We start from the raw sequence: 20870 nt of genomic DNA, 5'->3' as shown, positions 1-20870 counted from the left end.
TAACCTCTTAAACTTCCTTTTTAGGGTATTATTTGTATCGTTTATTTCTTATGATACCTTAAATAAAGTATGTAAATATGTTAAAGGAGTGTCATTTTTCAATGGAAGGTACGTATACGAGTGAGGGTCCTTTTCTGCCAAAGATGGTATATAAAAGGGTATGGGGTTGGACCTCGGGGCGGAAACTCCCCGTGTAAAACTTTGTTCAGTAGTTCCTCCCCTCAGAACCATGCATACTGAAGCCAACAAATGCTTACCGTGTGATATTTCTTTATGACTGGTAAGAAAGAAGCTGGATCAGAAATATTTTCATGCCTCTTGACCTCCAACACAAAAATAACTGGAGAATCATTATAACGTTGACTGTATTCTGTCCACTGTAGAGTAAACTCGAAGTATTCTGAAGACAGTAGGAGGGGTGGATTTGGAGTAGGAGGCACCAAAGTTACATTGCTCTCTGTAAGAGAAAAAAACAAAACCAATTTGAATAAAAGAATATTCAAAGCTCTATTGACAACTTACGTAAATCCTCTATTAAGCCCCCCCCCCACTCCCGGGGCTTATTTATTTCAAAACATTTGAGAGAGGCATATTTCAGAGAGGGGGGGCGTATTTTATTTAGCAAAGACAATGGTATCAGTTCTCCATAAAGAACTAGAATGCATAGAGGAAAAGCTCAAGTCAAGAAGTTGGAGGTCATGCAGCCGATGATCAAAAACAAATCTGTACTTTCAGCGGGTGAATAAACCATCCTGGATCAGTCCAAATGAAGTTTTACAGTGGTGACTGATAAATAAAGTCCATCATTTATTAGTGTTCAATAATAAGGGGGAAGGAAGGGGGGGGGGGGGGGGTTAAAAGAGAGAGGGGCTTATTAACTTTCTTCCCCTGAAAAGTGGGGAGGGGGGGGGGTGTATTAGAGAGAGAAGCCTTGACAGGTGATTTATGGTATTCAATTTTTATGATTAGCCTAAGCTCGGGGTAGTAATTCATGGAATTTCTGGTGAAGTTTAAGGTGGCTGTGTGTAAATTCATAAGGAAAGCTAAAGAGTGGATTTTACTTAAGGCTACAAAATTCAAAATTTTAGTGTTGTTTTAAATTATTCATGTTTCCATGGCAACGATCGAAATCTTCAGTTAAACCTGATGAAGAAATGTGATATAAATGTATTTTGTCCCCGCTAAATTTCAATTTTATACCAACAACGAGTCTTTAAAAACACCCCATAAAACGGAAACCACTACAATCCTCGTCACATTAGTTGGGTCAGTTGGGATGTTTTGTGCCCTCCCAATGTTGGTTTGTGCGAGTTGGCATCACAGAAGCAAAAAATTCAACACTGGGAGGGAAAGAGCACAACGTTTTGTCGCTATATGGTTTACGTACCGGGAGCCCCAACTTAATTTGACGAGGATTGTAGTAACCTATCCAAATGAGTTCAGCAACCTCAACACAAGAAGCGTGCTAAAGACTTTCATTTCAAATATACCTGTCAGTTAGAAGACTAATTATAAAAAGTTGCTTTCTCTATATTTTAAAACTGAAATAGAAAAAAAAGCTGTACCCAATTGCACTTCAAAATCGTTCAGTTCTGCAGCTTGATAAAGTGTCAGTTTAAAAGAATTCGAAAGCCCCACCGCAGATGCCGAAGATCTCTGGCAGATATGGAAAAAAGTTGACCCTCTCCTGGGCAAAAGAGAATTTGCATAGATCTCTTCTTTAACTTAAGATATTCCTCATAATACAATTTCCAAAATGAAACCTAAAATTACTGTCATTTTCAAGCACGAAAGTCTTAAAAATCAAACAGTTAAACGTTTGAAGCACGGCACCTATGAGTGGGAGAAAGCATTGTTATCCCCCCCCCACCCCACCCCCACTCCAACTGGGAATTCCTATATATGTAAGACCTTATAAGAAACCGGAAGAGAGGATCTGTCCTATCTGTAAAAAAGACGTAGAAGATGAAATACACTTTTTAACTCTGTGCCCTGCGTATCAAGAAAAAAGAAGTACTTTATTTGAATACTTAAGCAAAGAATACAGAATATCAGTAACCAGAATGGCACCAGATGATGTTTTTCTGTTGTTAATAAACCCTCCGAGCAAGAACAAACCAGTGCAAAAGTTAATTGCAAAATACGTATTCGACTGCTATGGGAAAAGAAGATCATTAGTTCTTTAGGTTCACATTGATTGTAGTTCCACTAGTGTGCAATTTGTGTTATGATTTTAAATTATTTGGATAAAGTCGATGTACATAGGACTGTATAAGACTCCAAATAAAGCATTTTCTTGTCTTGTTTATATAAAAGTGACAGGAGTGTCGCCAAGGTGACTGTTATGGAGAGGTTCAACCGTACTTTTTCCCATTTACTTACTTGCCAAGGTAGCTAACTGATCACAGGTTTCATTACACTGCTGAAAATCTGGAATCTGAAGCAGTTTGATAATATGATTAGTCACAAAATACCACTGAGCTTATTTTCATTTACAGTCAATTCTCTTCTTGCGAACACCCCGCTTTAACGGAAAACCTGATAATACGGACAACAGCTAAATCCCAGGCAAATAATAATTTACAAGCGTTTGACTGAAATAAAATACGGACTCTCGCTAATGAGAACACTAACCACAGTACCTCGAGGTCCTTAGGTTGTTCGCTATAAAAGGAGTTGACTGTATGTCGCTAAATTGTTTAATTTTGGATTGATGTTTTGAATATCTTTTAAAATGTATCAAAAATCAGTAGGGTTTAACTTGAGCATGCTGGGGTAGATTTATTGTGTAGCTACAATCGGCGACAAAATTAGTTGAGACACTTCGCCCTCAAGAACCTTTCTGACGTTTTGCCAACTTAAAAAAAAGAAAATAAAGATTTCTCTCCCCTATCTCCTCCATGCAATGTTGTGCCGCTGTTCGAGCTATCTGTAGAAAACAACAAACACCCCAACTTTGAATGGAGGGGAGGGGGGAGGGGTGTGGATTGTTTTGCTCTCCAAATGTCGTCCATTCGAGGACAATGTATCATCAATTTCGTCGCCGATTGTGGTTACAGTAGCCTGTGATCAGACGCCCCCAACCCCTTTCCCTCAGAAAAAAAACGGTTTTTTCCTGAGGGGAGGGGGGCGTGCTGTACACGGGCTTTAGATACAGCGACCATGATTTGTGACCTAATGAGCAATTTAATTATAACATGTTTAAATTTCATGATTCAAATGAATCACTTTATATGAAAACAACTTTTAAGGTATGAATGACACTCAGCACACTTTTAAAATTAGTATTTACATTGTCAGTGGACAACTGAAGAGTGTTAGCTGGCTAAACCAAACAATTACGGTAGTGAAAAGGGCCGATGAAGGGACTAGAAAAATATGTTTGCTTTGATAAGGATTCGTTGTATCGAAGTTCCATTCCATTTATCGTATAGCCTGTACACAGACGTTGTTTCATTTTTTCTTTTCGAAAACATCGGCGAGAGCTGGCGGTAAATAAATTCCACGCGGTTTTTATTTTTATCACGCGCGCCCGAACAGCCTATTTATCGTACAACTACCGGGGCGAAGAATATCGTTCGTTATACCTAGGTCTTCGTTACATATCTAGAAGATCGTTATATAGAGGTCCTTGGTTCTACTTTACAACATAACGAAACCAGGCATCTTAGACAAACTCTTTGATCCTTCCCGATCAAAAGCGGAAGTTGAGAGGTTTAGATTCTTTTCTTTCGCGCGATTTTGAAAACGTCATTGCTTCTAACTGCTATTTGTTTTTAAATTTTACAGGAAATAAATATTGCAGCGTATGTAGCTTGCACGTTATTACTACAAAGTGTTATATTTTGTTACATGTTGTCTTCCTTGGCCCATTTTCCCCATTTTTGATATTTTGTGGCAACTTTATTGATGTTAAATTTTCACGTGAGTTTTTCGTCTTTGAAAAACAATTTGGAGGTTTTCATGACCAAACCGCTTCCGCGTGAAGATCGATATAGAAAGAACTCAAATGTTCTTCAGGGCATACTCGTAAAACAGGAAATTTTCTGCGAAATTAGACAAAATTATTATTCCACTAATTGAAACGGCTTGAAATCCCAAATTGTAAAGATTACACGCGATCGTACGTCTCATGGAATTTTTAAAAGCAATTTAAGATGCATCTACGGCAAACATTCATAATTACACTAGTACTGAGGCTTAGTAACTATTCATGTTTATATTTCTGTCATATCTTATTTACACGTAGCTTATGAATTTTGAAAAGGCAGAGGGGCTCTTTCCCGAAAAGGATCCAGTGTTAGCGGTAACAGGAGAACGGGAGCAGCGGCCTGGATAAAAAGAAAATGTGTTGCAGCTCCATTTCACGACCGATCATTTTTTCTTTTGGTTCTCGCGTAATTGACTCGACTTCATAAATTGAACGACTCCAGACCTATTCATTCAATATTGTTTACATAATTGAAAACTTTTAATGACATAGTTAATTTTACATGACATTATAAGAAGTTTCAATTGAACAGCAAGTATCTGTCCAAGCTTAAAACTTTTGCCCGGCGGTTGCCGGTTGTATTTGAAATCGATTTCACTTTAGTGTAAGTCATGAAATTGAACTGTTTCACGAAACTTTCTCAAAACACTGTTCTTACACCAATATCAAAAAGTATCATAGTTGAAATATATTTAACAACCTTCATTAAAATGCGTGCTAGGATTCATGGCGGTTTTGAAACATGTATAGCAATTTATCTGGCGCCAATTTTTACCGGCGTAGAGTATACTAACAATACTTTCACGTAATGGAGCACGTTATCGGGTAAAAGCCTCGTTTTGACCAAGCTCAGACCTTTCTGTTTCCCTTTGTTATTATAAGATTTACATACGGAAACACGTATTAAGTAAGTTAACTAACGTAACTTTGCCCTAATTTACCTTTGAGGAACAACTATCGTAGCATCGTTTTAAATTCTGACAGGAGCCACAGTAAATACAGACTGCCAACAACAAGACATCGTAAAATGTAGCCTTCATGGTTTACCTGTTGAAGAAAGAAGAGGGGGTATCGGAATGACGTGACAGTTTCAATGCGTTTACAAGTCCTGTTTCATATAATTAAGTTTCAAAAATAACACACTTTAAATAGATAACAGAGTTACAACTCAATAATCTGATCAATTAGCAGATTGACTTACCTGCGACTAAAATTGATTTATTTTCTTCACATACCAAATAAAGTCATGTTTCATTTAGAGGCGGGCGAAAACTTCGGATCGGCACGAATTGAATAGCAACAAATCACTGCCAATTGGCGTTTGTTACACACTCCGTATTAAAACACTAAGTAAAGCGCCGATTCACCACTTGTCGAGGAAAGTTTAAATAAATTTGACTGCAAACTATACAGTCTTTTAGTAAGAACGACTACAAACTGTCACCACTGGCGGAGTTTTCATGAGAATGAATTAGTTAATGCGACACGCGAATTTCCACTTAATGGCTTCCTTCCCAACCCCCACCCCTCTCGGTCATAGGGAGAACTAGTCTGCCAATGAGGTCAAGGATGTTGCAATCGCGGTGGAAAGGTAAGATCGCGTGCCTTTTATTGGTGGCCAATATTTCAATTTCGATGACATGACCAGCAGAAAGGAACACAATGGTTTAATCACATGACTAATCATGCGTTAAAAACTGATTGTACAGTGAATTAAATGTGCCTTGACATGTTACTTCATAGGATGGTTACTTGAAAAAATTTTGATTAAACCAACCAAAACTAGCTGTTCTTTTCAAAATAATATAGATACATATATCAGTTAATCCCGAAAACTTCGATCTCGCGCCAACTCTCGCAATGAAGAATGTTTTTTTTTTAGGGCCAGGCTGAATATTCCTATTTTTCTGCCGAATTTAGCCTCCAAAAAAAATATATTCTTGTATTATTCTTGAATCATAATTGAATAAGAGAACATTTATCATTTACCTTTTGCAGTTTGTTAATTTTTTTTTTCAGTATGCTATAACTGAGATATGTATTTCATGTACCGTTCATCGAACTGTCATTACCACTGAACATTGGCTATAACCAATGCAGGTTTCTTCGTTTTGTTGTTTAGCTTTGCCGTGAGAGGAGGCAATAATTTGATACCCCTGATTTGATACAGTTTAAGTTAAAAATATATTTTTTCAAATTTTCGTCACTCAAAATAATCATCCTTTTCGAAATCTCAGCCTTGGGTTTATTCTTAAAATATTCTTAAAAGTTTGCAAATTTCAGCTTTGATATTCTTATAAAATATATTCTTATAGCAAAAAAAGAGTGTATGCGGACAAATTTCTCACCCCTGGCGTGAAAAGTAAGCCACTACCGAGCCTGGACGGACATATTTTCAAGAAATATGCCAAGCAAATGTCGAACCAATGTGATAAAAGACGCAGAAGTCCATGTGAACACTTGTATTTTCCCTGGAATTTCCGATTTTAGAGGGAAAGCACTGGAATTAAGAAATTCGGAAATCTTGGGTTGGGGTCAGATTTTGCAATCTCTGATAAAAGATCTCAAACTTTGACTGCTATACTAACAATATCCGCATATAATGTAAAGTAACTATCAATAGCTGTATCACTCATAAATCTTAAAGAACATCTATTTATTTGCCAGTTGGTCGAGCAACCATACTAAGTGTCAACTTAATTGTCATTGTATAACAATTAAGATATTGTTTCAGGATAAGGCGAAGGAAAAATAAAACGGAAAAAAAAGAAGAATTCCCTGACGACCAAGCCACATTCGATGGCAATACGTAACTTCAAATTGCTCTGAGTCATGGAATTTTGTTTAGGCTGTAATTCTCACAAATTCGAAAATCGGACGACTGTTCACCGATACGAGAAGATGACCATAAGTTGTCAGTCACAGAGCTTACAACCAAATAACTGTACTGGTTCTGTTTAGTTTTGTTTTGTTTTTTCTAACTGACTTAATTAAGACGTGACATCCATAAACCATTGTCGAGACCACTGACTTCATTTAATGACAGGAATAGCAGATATTCCCTCTACCGACACTTTATTCTCGTATATATATTTTCATGTTTTATTTTTGTCACTTTTTGCCTCACGATCAGGAAGGAAGACTGAGTATATGAGCCGCAAATGGGAAACGACCACAGACAAGCAAAGGAAAAAAAAATGTTTAATGTTGCCGATCAAAGTTTGTACAACTTCTTCAACTTAATTTAGCGAGACCGAATCAGATGAACACTCAATATATCTCCCACTTTACAATCACTTTTGCCAATAACCTTTTTTGAACAGTTGATCTTCAAATCAGCTGTCCACGTATTCGTACAGATCAGTTGCTGCAAATTGAATGAATATTAACAAATTCAGTTACTTTATCTGACAACCCATTCATCTTGAATACCATCAAATGTACAAAACTGTAAAGGTAATAAGAGCTATTATGAGCAAAAGAACGCTCAACGACAGTGACTTTTTGAGAATTTTTAAACCTGCTTGCATGAACAGGATCGGAGTATTTATATTGCTAAGTAAATGCTTGAGGTTTCTCCGCCTCTAAAAACAAATACAGAGGAAAATTTCTTAATTCAAATACTCATCATCATTATTTATGATTATTACTGCGCAAATAAAGGCTTTGAGGTACATCCAGTTTAATATATTTTTTTGTTGAGCAAATGGCTTCAGAAATGCAAAACAGCACAGAATTCTCTCTTAGAATACCCCCAAATTGAATGTCTGGAGTTTTCATACCATTAGAGCGGTTTTCACTTGACTGTCGTAAAACCAAAACCAAAGTAAATACACTAGCCAACCAAAGGGCGTAGTAAAACCAAAACCAAAACCAAAACCAATGACTTTCGACAGTCAAGTGAAAACCGCTCTATTACAAGAAATTTCTCATGAACTTGTCACACTGTCTAAATTGAAGCTACTGAGAGTACGGTAAAAATGCTTCATTTTGAAAGTGTAAATTAGTTTTTATTATAGACCTCCAAGGTTGCGAAGGGAGCAATTTTGTTCAACATCTCTGGTAAAAAAAAGCGACGAACCGATCGAGTTATCGACCATTGATTCAGCTGCACTGATTAAGTGGTACACAAACGCATGCAGACAGAGACGAAGGTCTAAAATATATAAAATTATGTTCCGTACGACTCGATCAAGCTAAATGTTTTGTTTGTTTGCTTTTTTTTTACATTATTATTGATTTGAAATTTGAGCAAGGCAGTATCTGAGCCAATTGTTCACATGATCAAAGTTAACAGCGGGAAATTTTCAGTTATATCTTTCAGTATTGGCACGCTTTGATGTGGGGATAAAGTTCCGCATGTCCCACTGGACTTTGACTCAAAACATCGATTCCGTATCTTACCTTTTAATATAGTAGCTTATATCTTCTCTTTCGGGGCCGAAGTTTCATTCGATAAGATCAGATATTTACTTGATCCAGTAACTTTTCTTTTTCCGCATGGAGACGTGAACTGTTTGTGATCGATATTGAGCAGTTTAACCGAGACAAAATGTTACACAACACTCTGAAGAATTGACTCTGTTTCTGAAGTGACTTACCGCAATTCTACTTATAGACACGTCAGATAAGGTCACGTACTCAAATAAGATCGCTATAATATTTCTAATGCTTTCAAAAGCATTATTTTGAAGTCTTAAAAAGTTTATTCGCGGGGCTTGAAATATGCAGTGCCCATAATTTGCGAAAATACAGGCCAGTTTACCTTGAGTCACTCTCTTGGAAAATATTCGAGATATTAGCGCACTCGCATCGGTACAGCTAATATTTACTCTCAAGTTTGAAACTGAAATGGTTGAAGAATCAACAAGAGGCTCAAACTTGTTAGAAACCACGTCTCGGACATACACTAGTTAAATACTAAGTTCAATTTAAGACCAAAACCAAGATTAAAGTTTGGCATTACAGAGGCCATCGACGTATTCACTTTTTCCCCGCCTATAAACGTCAACTGGAGGAGGTTTAGGTCAGACCCCCTCCCCCTACCCCCTCCTTAACATCCACTTGAAATTTTGCTGCCCCAAAAGTCACTGCATTCCGGAAGGAACACTGAAATGCTCTGGGTAAAGATGTCAACGGTATGAGGACAATTTAATTACTGCTTTTAAAACGTGGTAGAAACTAAATGCTTTAGGATGGAGTTTAAAAGGTCACAATTAAAGGGGCTGTGTCACGGCAGTCCAGTTCATTTTGTTTAATTTTGCCAATTACTCGCCCTCAATCGCTATGGAACTTAAAGTAAGCAAAGAAATTACATGTAAATGACAAAATAAGAGATCCGAGACAAACAAGTATGTCTCCTGAGCATTATTTTTGAAGTTGCAAGTAGCAGGGATCAACTTTTGAAAAACTGTTAGGCTGAACAGTTTTCAAAAATCCTAATTTCAATCCGTTTTAATCTTCTTCAGTTTTGCCCATCCGTGGCATCTGTTGTTGCTGTTATGTTATTTTAACGTTCCTTTAAAGTTTTAAGCGGTTATTTTTATGTTTCTCTTAATTTAATGGGCATTTTGTAATTTCCTAATTTCGCTGAATTCCATGACACAGCTCCTTTAACACTCACTTCTTTTAATTGGTCCTGCTTTTCTCTTAAATAATGACAGGAACGCCTTTCCACACATGACATAAAATCTATGAAAATGCATCAGTTTACTTTTGTCCAAAATGCCCCGCACTAACGTCCACTGCCTTACCCCCCCCCCCCCCCCCCCTTAAACGCCCAGTTGACGTTAAGCGGGGGAAAAGTGAATATGTCGGCGGCCCCTAACATATACGTGATCTTGTTAGTTGAGTTATGGAGCCAGTTTGTAACACCGAAAAGCTAGGACAATCGCATCGTCCATCTGTAATCGACAATTAACTGGGATCCACGTTCAAGACTAAAAGAAAAATTATTCTTCCTCTTCTCTGAACTTAACTGTTAAACCCTTTACTGTCCACTTTACTTAATCTTGCAACCCTTGGCCTTTTCTGAAATGTTGATCATAAAAAGATTTCGTCTTGGACGCTTGAGCTATGGAACACAATATCAATGTTTTGTTTTATAGTATCAGGGTTTACTTTGTTTTGTTGTGTCTGTTTTCTTCATTGTCATCATTATAAATATCTTACTTTTTAATTAAGCTTACCTCGTTATTTTCTTTCGTTTAATTAAGCTGGTCTACGTGTATGAGAACACACTGAATCAGCTTTCCCGGCTCTGAACTAAACCTTCGATCTCGAAAGTTACTTCACCATTGTTCTGTTCTGACTATTTGTACAAAGAAAACGCCTCCTTACGGTTTCTAATCGGAGCCTGTTGAATTTATTAGATTTAAGGAGTATTATGGGATGCCCAGGGGGGCACTCGCTCAGTATTTACGCACTCTCTTCGGGCAAAAGAAGGCTTCACTGTATATTTCTTGGGAAAAAGGCGATCATTATTACATCCAAACACGGCACAATGACCTTTTTTTCCCATTACAATCTCTTTAAAGGAAAACTTAAAGAAAAATTGCCCCGAAAAGCGCGCGTAAATACTGAGCGAGTATATCGGATCGTGCTCACGCCTTCTGGGCATCCCATGACACATCTTAAATCCAGTTTATCCAATATGGCAGCCGTATCGGTAAAAAGGTATATTCATTTGCATTTTACGTTTTAAATCTAATCGAGTTCAGTTTTTTGCGCATTAGATAATATCCACGCGCCATACAACTGATGAATTATTTATCAGGAGTATTTCTTCAGCAGCAGTTGAAGGAGAATCACAGCTTAAAAGAAATTAAATAACTATCTTATACAAATCCGATATATAATATACAAGTCTTTCGTCTGATCAATAAACAAAATTCAAAGTCTACATTTATCTCATCATTATTCTAGTTGCAAAATATTATTCTTCATTTTCACTTTGTTCTCTAGGATCAGCTTAAAAAATGTCTTTGTTCTGCCGACAAAAAAGGGACACCGAACTGAGCTTGAAGGGAAAATTATTTTTTTCTCCCTAAAGGCATTTTTTTAGTCAAAGAGTAATTATATTTTTATACATTTACATTCTGATTTACATTTTGACTGGAAGGTCTTCAAGCTGTTATCCGATTTGTCTATGAATATGCTAAAGACCTCTAATCCGGAAAACAATGTGACAATAAAAACTAGTGCTGAAAAAGCTAATAGTGCGAATTATAAGGCTTACTTTTTTATCGGGTTGGTATTTTTCCACAAAAGCAAAAAATTGACAACTAGTTCACTATTAGATGATTGTAGGAAGACTGCTTTTTTTGTCAACATTCAGAAAGAATTTATTTTCACCTTCAGTTGGATTTCAAGTTTTTCCAGCAATATTTCGGTCCTACGAAGAGAAGATTTGGTTTTGCGCATGCTTTAAGTGCGGCGTGTATCTACAGCCTCAATTGCAACGTTTTGGGTCTTGCTAATTGTCGTGGATGGTTCGTAGGTGTGGGTAAAAACAGTGTGTGGAACAAGTGCGTCGTGGTGGGTCTTGTAGTACGATCGTTTGTTCAGGCGAGAATTGCAACGCAACACCTGCATCCTTGGTTAGAAAATAATATTCATACATGTTCCGCACTTTGTTGTCAACAGATTCCCGATGGTTTTTGGCATTTAACATCTCTTGGAATTAAAACCGTAAACCCTTGAAGGAGCCTTTTCTCCTCCCAAATAACATCAATATTTACATACTTTTTATGACTACTTCAAACCTCTTAACTCTTTAAACACTCACTAACAACATATTTCATGCGTGAGATCAGAGAAGTGATCGTCTATTGCGGCATAACAATTTCCAATAGTCACGGGAGAGTCTATACACCTGTTAAAAAGGAGTCTGACAATGAGAGTCGCTTTATAGTAATTAATTTTCACCTGTTGCCACTGCTCGAAAATACCAGATTATATCGTTATCATACTTTCAGCAAATTTAACCTTTTTAAAAGGAGATTGTCACAGAGTAGCTTATCTTTGTGGCTTCATATAATATCTAGTTTGCTTCGCTCAAAAATGATCTTAAGACATCATTACATCTTATTCTAGAAAGCCCTGTGCGAAGGTAAATACTGTCTCTATGATTTGCTCGGTGGCTTTCCTCACGCTTCCCTTACAGAATTACTTTAAATCATTTACCCCGGCCGTAATGATAAAGAATTACGCTTTCATAACCAGTTAATTTTCACTCTCTTTATCCACTTTGAGTCTAAGCCATAAAGTTGTTTAAAAATTATTAAAACAGCGTCAAAACAATAAATCATGAATCAGTGTTTGCTCCAAGGTAATCAATTTCGGGGTTATCGGCCTCCCTGTGTTTATAATTTTTAGACCTCGAACAACGAGACGTAGGGTGATTCAAAACAGATTTTTTTATATTTCATAAGTTCATTGAAATAACAAAAAAAACAAATCTCGTGTTTCCTGTTGCTTAAGTTAATTTTCTTGATTTTAACGAATTATTAAGCGAATTTCAGATGCTGACGGCTCACAAATCGCGTTTCGTGCTTCTTTCAGTCTTTACACTAAATTGTGACCTGCTAACACAACTAGCATTATTTTGGTGCAATGGTGACAGTTTTACCCTTCACGTTATACATTAGGAAACGAAAGTCTCGGGTACTTTTTCGTGTTGGTCCAAAACTCTAGCAAAAAGCACGCATACTTATATCGCAGTTTAAAATAAGAAGTGAAACTGATTAAAGAAAAAACCCTCTTACGACACGATCATCAGCATGATCTTACTGACCTACACATTAAAATGTTTGTTGCAAACATGCAGTTGAACTAACCTTAGGGAATGATCACTACCAAAAAGGCCTTGGTTTTTTTCTTGGCGCTCTTGGACTCGTTTGATCTTAGCTCCTTTATCGGTAAGCGTTGTATAAATTTCTTGTCTCGCATAATTTTTTGAGACACAATTAAACGAATATCCCTTATTTGCATGTGACGAGGAAAGTTTGACTATCATGCATGTAACTGCATATTGCTCAAGTATAGTTGGTATCTCAGCCTCTACGAAAAATAACAATTATATACAGACTGGTTTTATTTGCTATCGGTAAAGTATTACTAGATCTATTTTTGTGAAAAAAGGCATAAATATTTTATATCAGTTGTTCATGAAACTCCAAGGGAACATTTCCACAATTCAAATATCGTTGCCTAGTTTGAAAGAATATTTTTCACGATGGCAAAGTAACCAAACTTAAGGCTGATAATTAAATTCGGATTTTTAGCTACGGAAAATGGGAGTGGGATTCGGGATGAACGGGAAGCGGGAAATGGGAATAAATGATGGCGTATTCGGGAAATGTTATTCTAATGAACTATTCTCTGTCGAAATACCCTATAATTGACCTTAAAAAAACCCCCTTCCCCCCTATTTTATCGACCCAATTAAGCGCCAAATTTGACCATACCACCTTTTTGATCCGATTATCTGCTATAAGATAAGATAACACTAAGGCCTGGTTCAGACGCCGTACTTTTCATGTGCCGAGCCTACCTGAATAAGTTCGACTTTGGAGCGACACTGGCGCGACATCTGATTCAGACGGCGTACCGTGTGTCGAACCTAAGTTAAGTTCGACAAAAGTTCGACAGACTCTGTCGAACTTAACGCTTTTGCCGCACCAAACAAAAACTGCCCTACCAAATTGATTCAGACGCCGCTCTTTTGCCGTACTTAATTCATCAGTTAGGTTCGGCACATGAGTGGCTCGGCGTCTGAACTGGGCCTAACGAATATAGCAAAGAATAATCCTCAAACCGGAAAAATTAGAGTGGTGTTTGAAAATCTTTCTTTTTAAATTTCGAGTTTTAGTGTTCATTTTCTCTTAAACATTTTCTTAATATTTATTTTCTCTAAAAAAAGTATTTCCGGGAAAATTCCACTAAAATGCATGAATAATGCTGATTGCTTGTGCCTCACTAAAATGCACGAAAACGTTAATGCTAACATAATGTAAAAAGCCTACTCACGACTTAACAAAAAACAAAGATGGCTAGAACGGACACTCAAATATTCTTCTTTCCGTTATCGCAGGACCGTGCTTTTTCGCGATCGTTTCGAGCAATAAAATACAGTGTAGGTATTTTGGCTCAGACCATGCATGCCGGAACAATTAAATATCAGTGACAACTCGAAGGGAGTTGTATGGAGAGCAGAATGACTTGCAAGCAGCCTCGGTTCTAGGTTTTATCGAGGACAGAAAGCTAACGAAGAACGATCTCGCAAAAGAGAATGAAACAAAAGGAGCCAGTTGCCCTGACTCAACTGTACAACAGACCGTTAAGCCTAGTGTGATACTTGTCGTGTTTCAGTACCATTCAAATGAAACCCCTCTAAGGGGAGGATTTTTCTCCCTCTATCAAGAGAGGAAGAACCTAGCACCAAGAATATCCTAGAAGGCGGAACAACTTTTCGTTGAATTGACAAGTAGAGAAGAAGAAATTAAAGATGGCTGGCGACAATAAAAAACATGCAGTTTGGCCCTTCTGCTCTCTCTTCTAGTATAAGTAACCTTGTAGTAGCAGTTGGCAGAATCATCACAATCATCAGCTCATGGTGACACCAGTTTCGTCTGGTTTGTCCCTAGTACTAGGATCAATACGGATCTTTCTAGTGAAAGCAGTTTAACTGGTGCTAGCATCTTCCTCGTGGTAGGACCTTCCTACCTTCCAGCTAAGAAGATCCTACTACTAGGAACAAGTACAACCCTTTCCATGTAAACTGAATATAGAAAACATATGGCGCTAGAATGATCCGACGTCTGGAACCTTCTTGGTGCTAAGGATCTTCCTCCTTGAATGTAAACAGCCGCTAAGAGCGCTAGCGATTACGTCTCTTACCGACACCGGATTTTGATCAAACACACGGGATTTTCCTCATTTCTTCACTATCAAACACCTTCGCTTGTTCTTTGTGTTATGCCTCGTTAACAAGCGCGGTGGAGTGCCATGTCTAATTGGTATCGAGTTCATAACAATTCTACGAGACACGTCAACTTTACCCGCCTGATTAAGTGTCACATCTCTTCTCTTCAGCCGTTCCTTTTCATTTAAAAGACAACTCTACCTTGCCAATTTATTCTTAGGGCGATACTTGCCTTTTCTGCTCGTTTTGAGGCGCGAAAAAGTAGGGACAAAATTATAGCGAAAAGAATCTTTGACGACGCTAAATATGAAACAAGTTGACTTAAAATTTATGCTAATATGACAAAATGATTCACATAACCTCAATAAATACCTTGGCAATAGTTTATTCTTCGTTGATCCTGTTGAATCCGATTGCGTCAGTGAAAATGCGTAGCAGCGGCATCAACTGAACCAAGGCTGATCGCACCCTCCGGTAACAAGATCTAGTAAACAGAAAAAAAATTGAGCGGATTTAATTTATAAATTGGACGTTTACCACGTCGTTTGTTTAACCAGTTGCTCCTTTTTTTTTGTTTCTAAAGTTGATCTAGCGTGGGTGATCGATAGCTGTCAAGGAATTGATTAGAGGATGAAGGGTTACGAGTTGCGAAACAAAAAGGGTTTTTTGATAATTATTTGTTTAATTTCGGTTGTGATTAGACCTGTTCGCCCGTTTTCTGGGCACGTTTTGTGAAAATGCTATAAGAGAATTTCGTTTTCTTGATCCAGTGACAGTGTCTTTAGGCTAACTAATGACGTGGAATATCAGTACGTCAAAAAGTACGTGGGGGATTTTTTTTTCTGCCATTGGCTGCCTCATCACGATATTACCTTTTCTTTTTTCAAGTTTACTATGCCAAGGAACTCCGCACGGATTCCTTCGGTAAACAAGGATCCAATCCACGGCCTACATTTTCATATTTTAAGTTTTGTATCAACTGTATTTGTAAATTCATGCAATTCAGCCTTGGAGGGCTGCCATATGATTTGAATTAAATCTATCTATCTATCTAAACAAGGTGGGTGGGTGGGTGGGTGGGAGAAAAGGAGACGTAACAACATAAATCAGCGGGTCACCCTGTAAATGTGCTATATCATTCCACCCAGGGAAACTAGTTATACCCTCAATCACGCCATTATACACCAGGGTATCCTGAAAGGACTAGCTCTTCATACAGGGGGGAGGGGATGGTTTTACTCTTCAAGCACCACATAGTATTTAATCCTGGTTACCCTGTGATGGACCACTATCCCATCAAGTCACTAAGTATATAAACAAGGTCACCCTGTAAAGGACCTCAGCGTTACTACCAGGGGGAGGGGCATGTTCAAGCTCTCAGAGCGAGTTGCTCTATAGCTGAATTATTATTATTATATAAACAACAATGAAATACCAGGTGAACTTTCGCGCGAAAACTTGATATCTTCACATGTGAAAATAACATGTTATCTTCACATGTGATACTCGAAGAGAAATTTCGTATCTCCGCGCGGCCATGTAATATCCTCAATTATTAAAGAGTGTCTCTAGCCCTAAAAACAATAGCAGGAATGTTTTTAAAGGCCAATGAAAATACAGTCTACTCACTCTCACGGACACCTCTATAAGACGGACATCTCGAAAACACGAACACCTAGAGTTGGTCCCTGTCTTCTTTACTCTCTTTATTTGACTCTCCATAAGACAGACATCTCTCTAAGATGGACGAATAGTGCCGGCCCCAAAGCTGTCCATCTTAGAGAAACGTGACTGTAGACATTTTCTGAGAGCTTCCTGAGAACGTCTAGTCACAAGCTAAAAAATTGAGCTTCGTTCATAGAATACTTTTAATCCGTTTATCCCTTGAATGACTTCTAGCGTCAGAGATAGTGTAGATGGCTGGGCGGACCTCCAGTCAGCCTAAGTGCTATATTGGAATTCATTCAGCGTAAGACGATCATTTAAAAGAAAAGTATTGCTTAGTAGCTTTAGTTTCAACGACCACGCTTAAGGGATTTCATCCGCAGACTTACAACTCAGAACCACCTTGTACAGCATAATAAACAGTGCCACAGAAAAGTACTGCTCCGTTGCTTGCTCTTTTGAATGGCAACACTCTAGGATTTCGTCCATATAGTTAGAACCACCTTGTACAGCATAATAAACAGCTGAAACGGTACCACAGGAAAGTACCGCTCAGTAGTTTTCATTTGATTGGCCAATCTTTAGCATTTCATCCACAGACGGAAAGTAAGAACCACATTGCAAGGCATGATAAACAGCACCACAAGAAAGTACTGCTCATAAGCTTTCAATTGAATGACCACTCTTTAGGATTTCATCCACAGACGCAAAAGTTAGAACAAGCTTCAGTACAATAAAAGCACCACTTCAGGAAAGCCGGCGCTGGTCAGCAGCTTAATCAACAAACTAAAACGAAATCAGATTTCTCTTTGTTTAAAGTGTATATGACTCGATTGTTGTTGTTGTTATTGCTGTTTTTTTTTGCGTTTTTAATGCTTAAATATGTGTATAATATGTATCCGAAATTTAAACTCGTCAAAATCATGGATAATTTGTTTTCGTCTTCAAGGGCGCAAATTTCCCCGAAAATGTCCGCCCTACAGCGAGGCCAAATTGACAAGTATGACGTAGAATGATCTGCAAGAATGTAATATACGAAGGATTGTCAATGTCGATAACTCCCCGATCGTTAGCAGAACCTCCATTTGCTTTGCTATACCTTTCTTACAGCCAAATACATCGCTTAATTCCACAAAACAAAAAGTGACGACAAGAACTGGAAACGACAGTTGAGCAAATCAACTGACGTCATATGACGTCATCTGCCTTCTTTACTCGTTTCTAGTCTCTGGGACATTTTTCAAGAGGAAAAAGCAATTTTTGGACGGCCAAAATTCAGAATTATTAATTAAAGATTATCTAAGGACCAAAATCAGTTTAAGTACAAACTACAAGACAGGAGAAGTAGAGTTAGAAGTCTGACAGCGCCTTATTCTTAAGGCTCCTAAGGAGAAAATGGAGCACGCAATAAAATTACTCAGCAGGTTTGCTAGCAAACGGACGTGACGAACACAAATTAAGGAGATTATGGCCACCAGACACCAGATTTTTTACCAAAATTAGTTATACCAGTGTAGAGGTTACAGGAAGGCATGTAATAAAATGCTGGTGATTGAACCATTTTTTAAAGAAATTATTAACATTTTGCTTCTCTAGCTATAATTGTGAGAATACATGTACATATTCCACATTACAACAGATGGGAATGACGGGCTAATTTAGTATGTCGTCTTATGCTGTTAGTATAGCAAGGAAAATAATCTTCTTTAACCTTTTCGCATTGTATAACCTCAGAGCTGTCCGAGCACTTTGGATTGACTTCCGCAATTTTGACGGATACGCTTGAAACTATGTCAAAAGATCAAATGAACAGGACCAAAATATTTTTAAGAAAAAAGAAAATAAACTCAAGTTCTGTCTTAAAATGAGGATTTCATTGGCAAAATTTTTTTTTTATCAAATCAAGTAAACGATCAACAATCACTGTTTACCCACAATGAGACATTTAAGACAGCTTGCGTCGATTTAAGTTGCGAACCCATCAGACAGCACGAGTTTTGTGTCAAAACGGCTATTAATTTACGAGTCTTTACGAAGTAGAACTCACGTCTCACGCCGATTAATCGCGGAAAGCACTTCAATAACCGCTGTTTATCTCAATGCCCCCCAATGAATATTTAAAATGGGTAATTCTAAAGCTCCGTTAATAATGCTGTGAAATAAAACGAGTCACGTTTCAACGTAATTTTGTTACATTCTGTAAAGACAGTTTGAGGATGCGAAGCATAGAACCTGAAAAAGTCCCCCTTGTTACACTTGACTTTGTTACACCAACCGTTGTTATAGTACAAGATATTGAAGAAGAGCGAATCTTGCGTTGTTAAAACACTCATTAATTAAGAAAAATTAGCGCAACCGACACCATAGTCCGTCAGAAATTTCTGACTAGAAAGAAGGCAGCCATCATCAGGTTCGAGGACGAGCTGTATGAGCTGCTGTGCCGTACAAGGCCTTAGCGGGAATTAAAAGGGAAAAAAAGGAAAATGGTGTTTTTACAAGAGCTTGTACTGGAACGTTTTATTTTGGTTTTTAGGAGCGCTAATGAAGAATGGAAATAAAGAAATTAAAGAAAAATTTATACAGAGTGCGTATGAACAAGGAGGAGACTTACCTTTGGTAAAGAAGAATGGCTCTCTGATTACCTGAGGACCTGAGGCATATAGTCTACCGCACTATTTCCCGTTCGTGGATTTCTAGACGGAAGAAAGAAAATCGTGAAAATTTACAGAAGTTAATTTTTTCCTGTCGTATGCAGTTTCTCAACATCCGCTTAAGCGTCATGTTTGTGGAATTCCAGGAAGATTTCAATCAAATAAAGGGCTGGGAGGAGTAGTTTTTGACGGCTATGACCTCCGTGGATCTAATATACGCATAAAACTGGCAGGATCGATTTCCCTACTCTCCGATGCAGGACTGGGCAAGTTATACAGTCACAAACGTGTGAAAGGGCTGCGCAAATGGATCGGAATCATAATAAACGTCTTCTTAACTAGCCTTGTATATGGTTATCGTCCTCATATCTGATTTGGATAATTTAGTTCCTAAGGATTTAGCTATTCGAGGAAATGAGTAATTAATGGTTTTCTCCGGTTATTTCAGCCGTCTACTTTTTTACAGATATTGAGTACTAATAAGAATATATTGGAGTAACGTCATAAATTTGACGTTGAATTTAATTTGACGTAGCCGGATGTCTGATCACAAGCCGGGTAAGTACGTATTTTTTAAATTTCTCTATTTCATCTAAACCTTTAAACCAACCTTTCATTACATGATTTTAATTAGATCCTTAAAATTTTTTATGCCTTGAAAAGGCCTTTGACGCGCACTGACAAGACAAATGCGAGAATACAAGTCTTGACATCCAGAACTTAGAGCAACCTTATATTCGGAAGTTGATTTTGGTGGATAAACAGCTTTATCTGAGAACGTCAAGACTAACGCAATCATATCTCAATACAAGACTACCCCTGTCTCCCTCGTAGAGGCTCCCGGGATCCCCATGTGTATTCCATCAAAAATAGAAATAATAGACCTTGTAACGGTCTTGGAAGCCATCTTGACGAGTAGGCAAGCGGGCGAGAAATTACAGTGTTTGTATGAGAATCTAATGTCAAATAATTTCCGTAAAACGAATGTTCTGAAAAAAATATAGAGGATATTACATGGCCGCGCGGAGATACGAAATTTCTCTTCGAGTGTTGAAAAATATTTCACTCGTTCGCTGCGCTCACTCGTGAAATATTTTTTCATTATTTTGAATGAATAATTAAACAATTATTGAATTCGGCTTTCGTATCTTAAGAAGAATTATGGAGATCTCGGAGGGTGTTATCCGCCTCGGCCGATGACACCCTCCTCGATCTCCATAATTCTTCATAAGATACTCAGCCTCATTCATTAATTGTTAACTAGATACTCATGCAAACACTGTAATTTCTCAAGCGGTTGCCTACTCGTCAAGATAGCTTCCAAAACCGTGACAAGGTCTATTAAAAAAACATAAGCGCGCGTTGGACACAAAGAGGCCTCTGTAGAGTAGACAGACGCTTGCCAAAGAGTTATGAGCGAGCGAGCGAGCGCAAACTGCAATGTCTACAGCTGTGCTGATAGGTACAGACAATGATTTGTACACTACAGGTAACAAATAAAGGACATTATTGTTCATTCAAAATATTTCTCCGTTCAAATCCCCTAGCTAATTCTTCATAACCAGCAATCGTTAACCTTTAATTTGGAAGTTGTTTACAATGTGTGGAACAGTGCCGTAAAATGCTAATTATATGGCCG

At 37.8% G+C, this 20870-nt stretch overlaps 1 protein-coding gene across 1 annotated transcript in view; it reads right to left on the bottom strand.

Moving 5' to 3' along the window:
• The window catches only part of LOC140931528 (uncharacterized), a 69252-nt gene that overhangs the window by 39195 nt on the left and 9187 nt on the right, over positions 1-20870 (bottom strand). The window contains exons 4-8 of the mRNA XM_073381335.1: positions 19192-19273; positions 15288-15399; positions 4933-5038; positions 2383-2437; positions 258-457 (exon numbers count right to left, since the gene is read on the bottom strand). Of these exons, the coding sequence (XP_073237436.1) occupies positions 258-457; positions 2383-2437; positions 4933-5031 (354 nt within the window). The 5' untranslated portion in view covers positions 5032-5038; positions 15288-15399; positions 19192-19273. The remainder of the gene's footprint in view (positions 1-257; positions 458-2382; positions 2438-4932; positions 5039-15287; positions 15400-19191; positions 19274-20870) is intronic.

Source organism: Porites lutea, chromosome 3 (assembly GCF_958299795.1).
Source record: "Porites lutea chromosome 3, jaPorLute2.1, whole genome shotgun sequence".
NCBI lineage: Eukaryota > Metazoa > Cnidaria > Anthozoa > Scleractinia > Poritidae > Porites > Porites lutea.
Note: the sequence above shows the minus strand (reverse complement) of the source record. Positions and strands in the feature narration are given on the sequence as shown.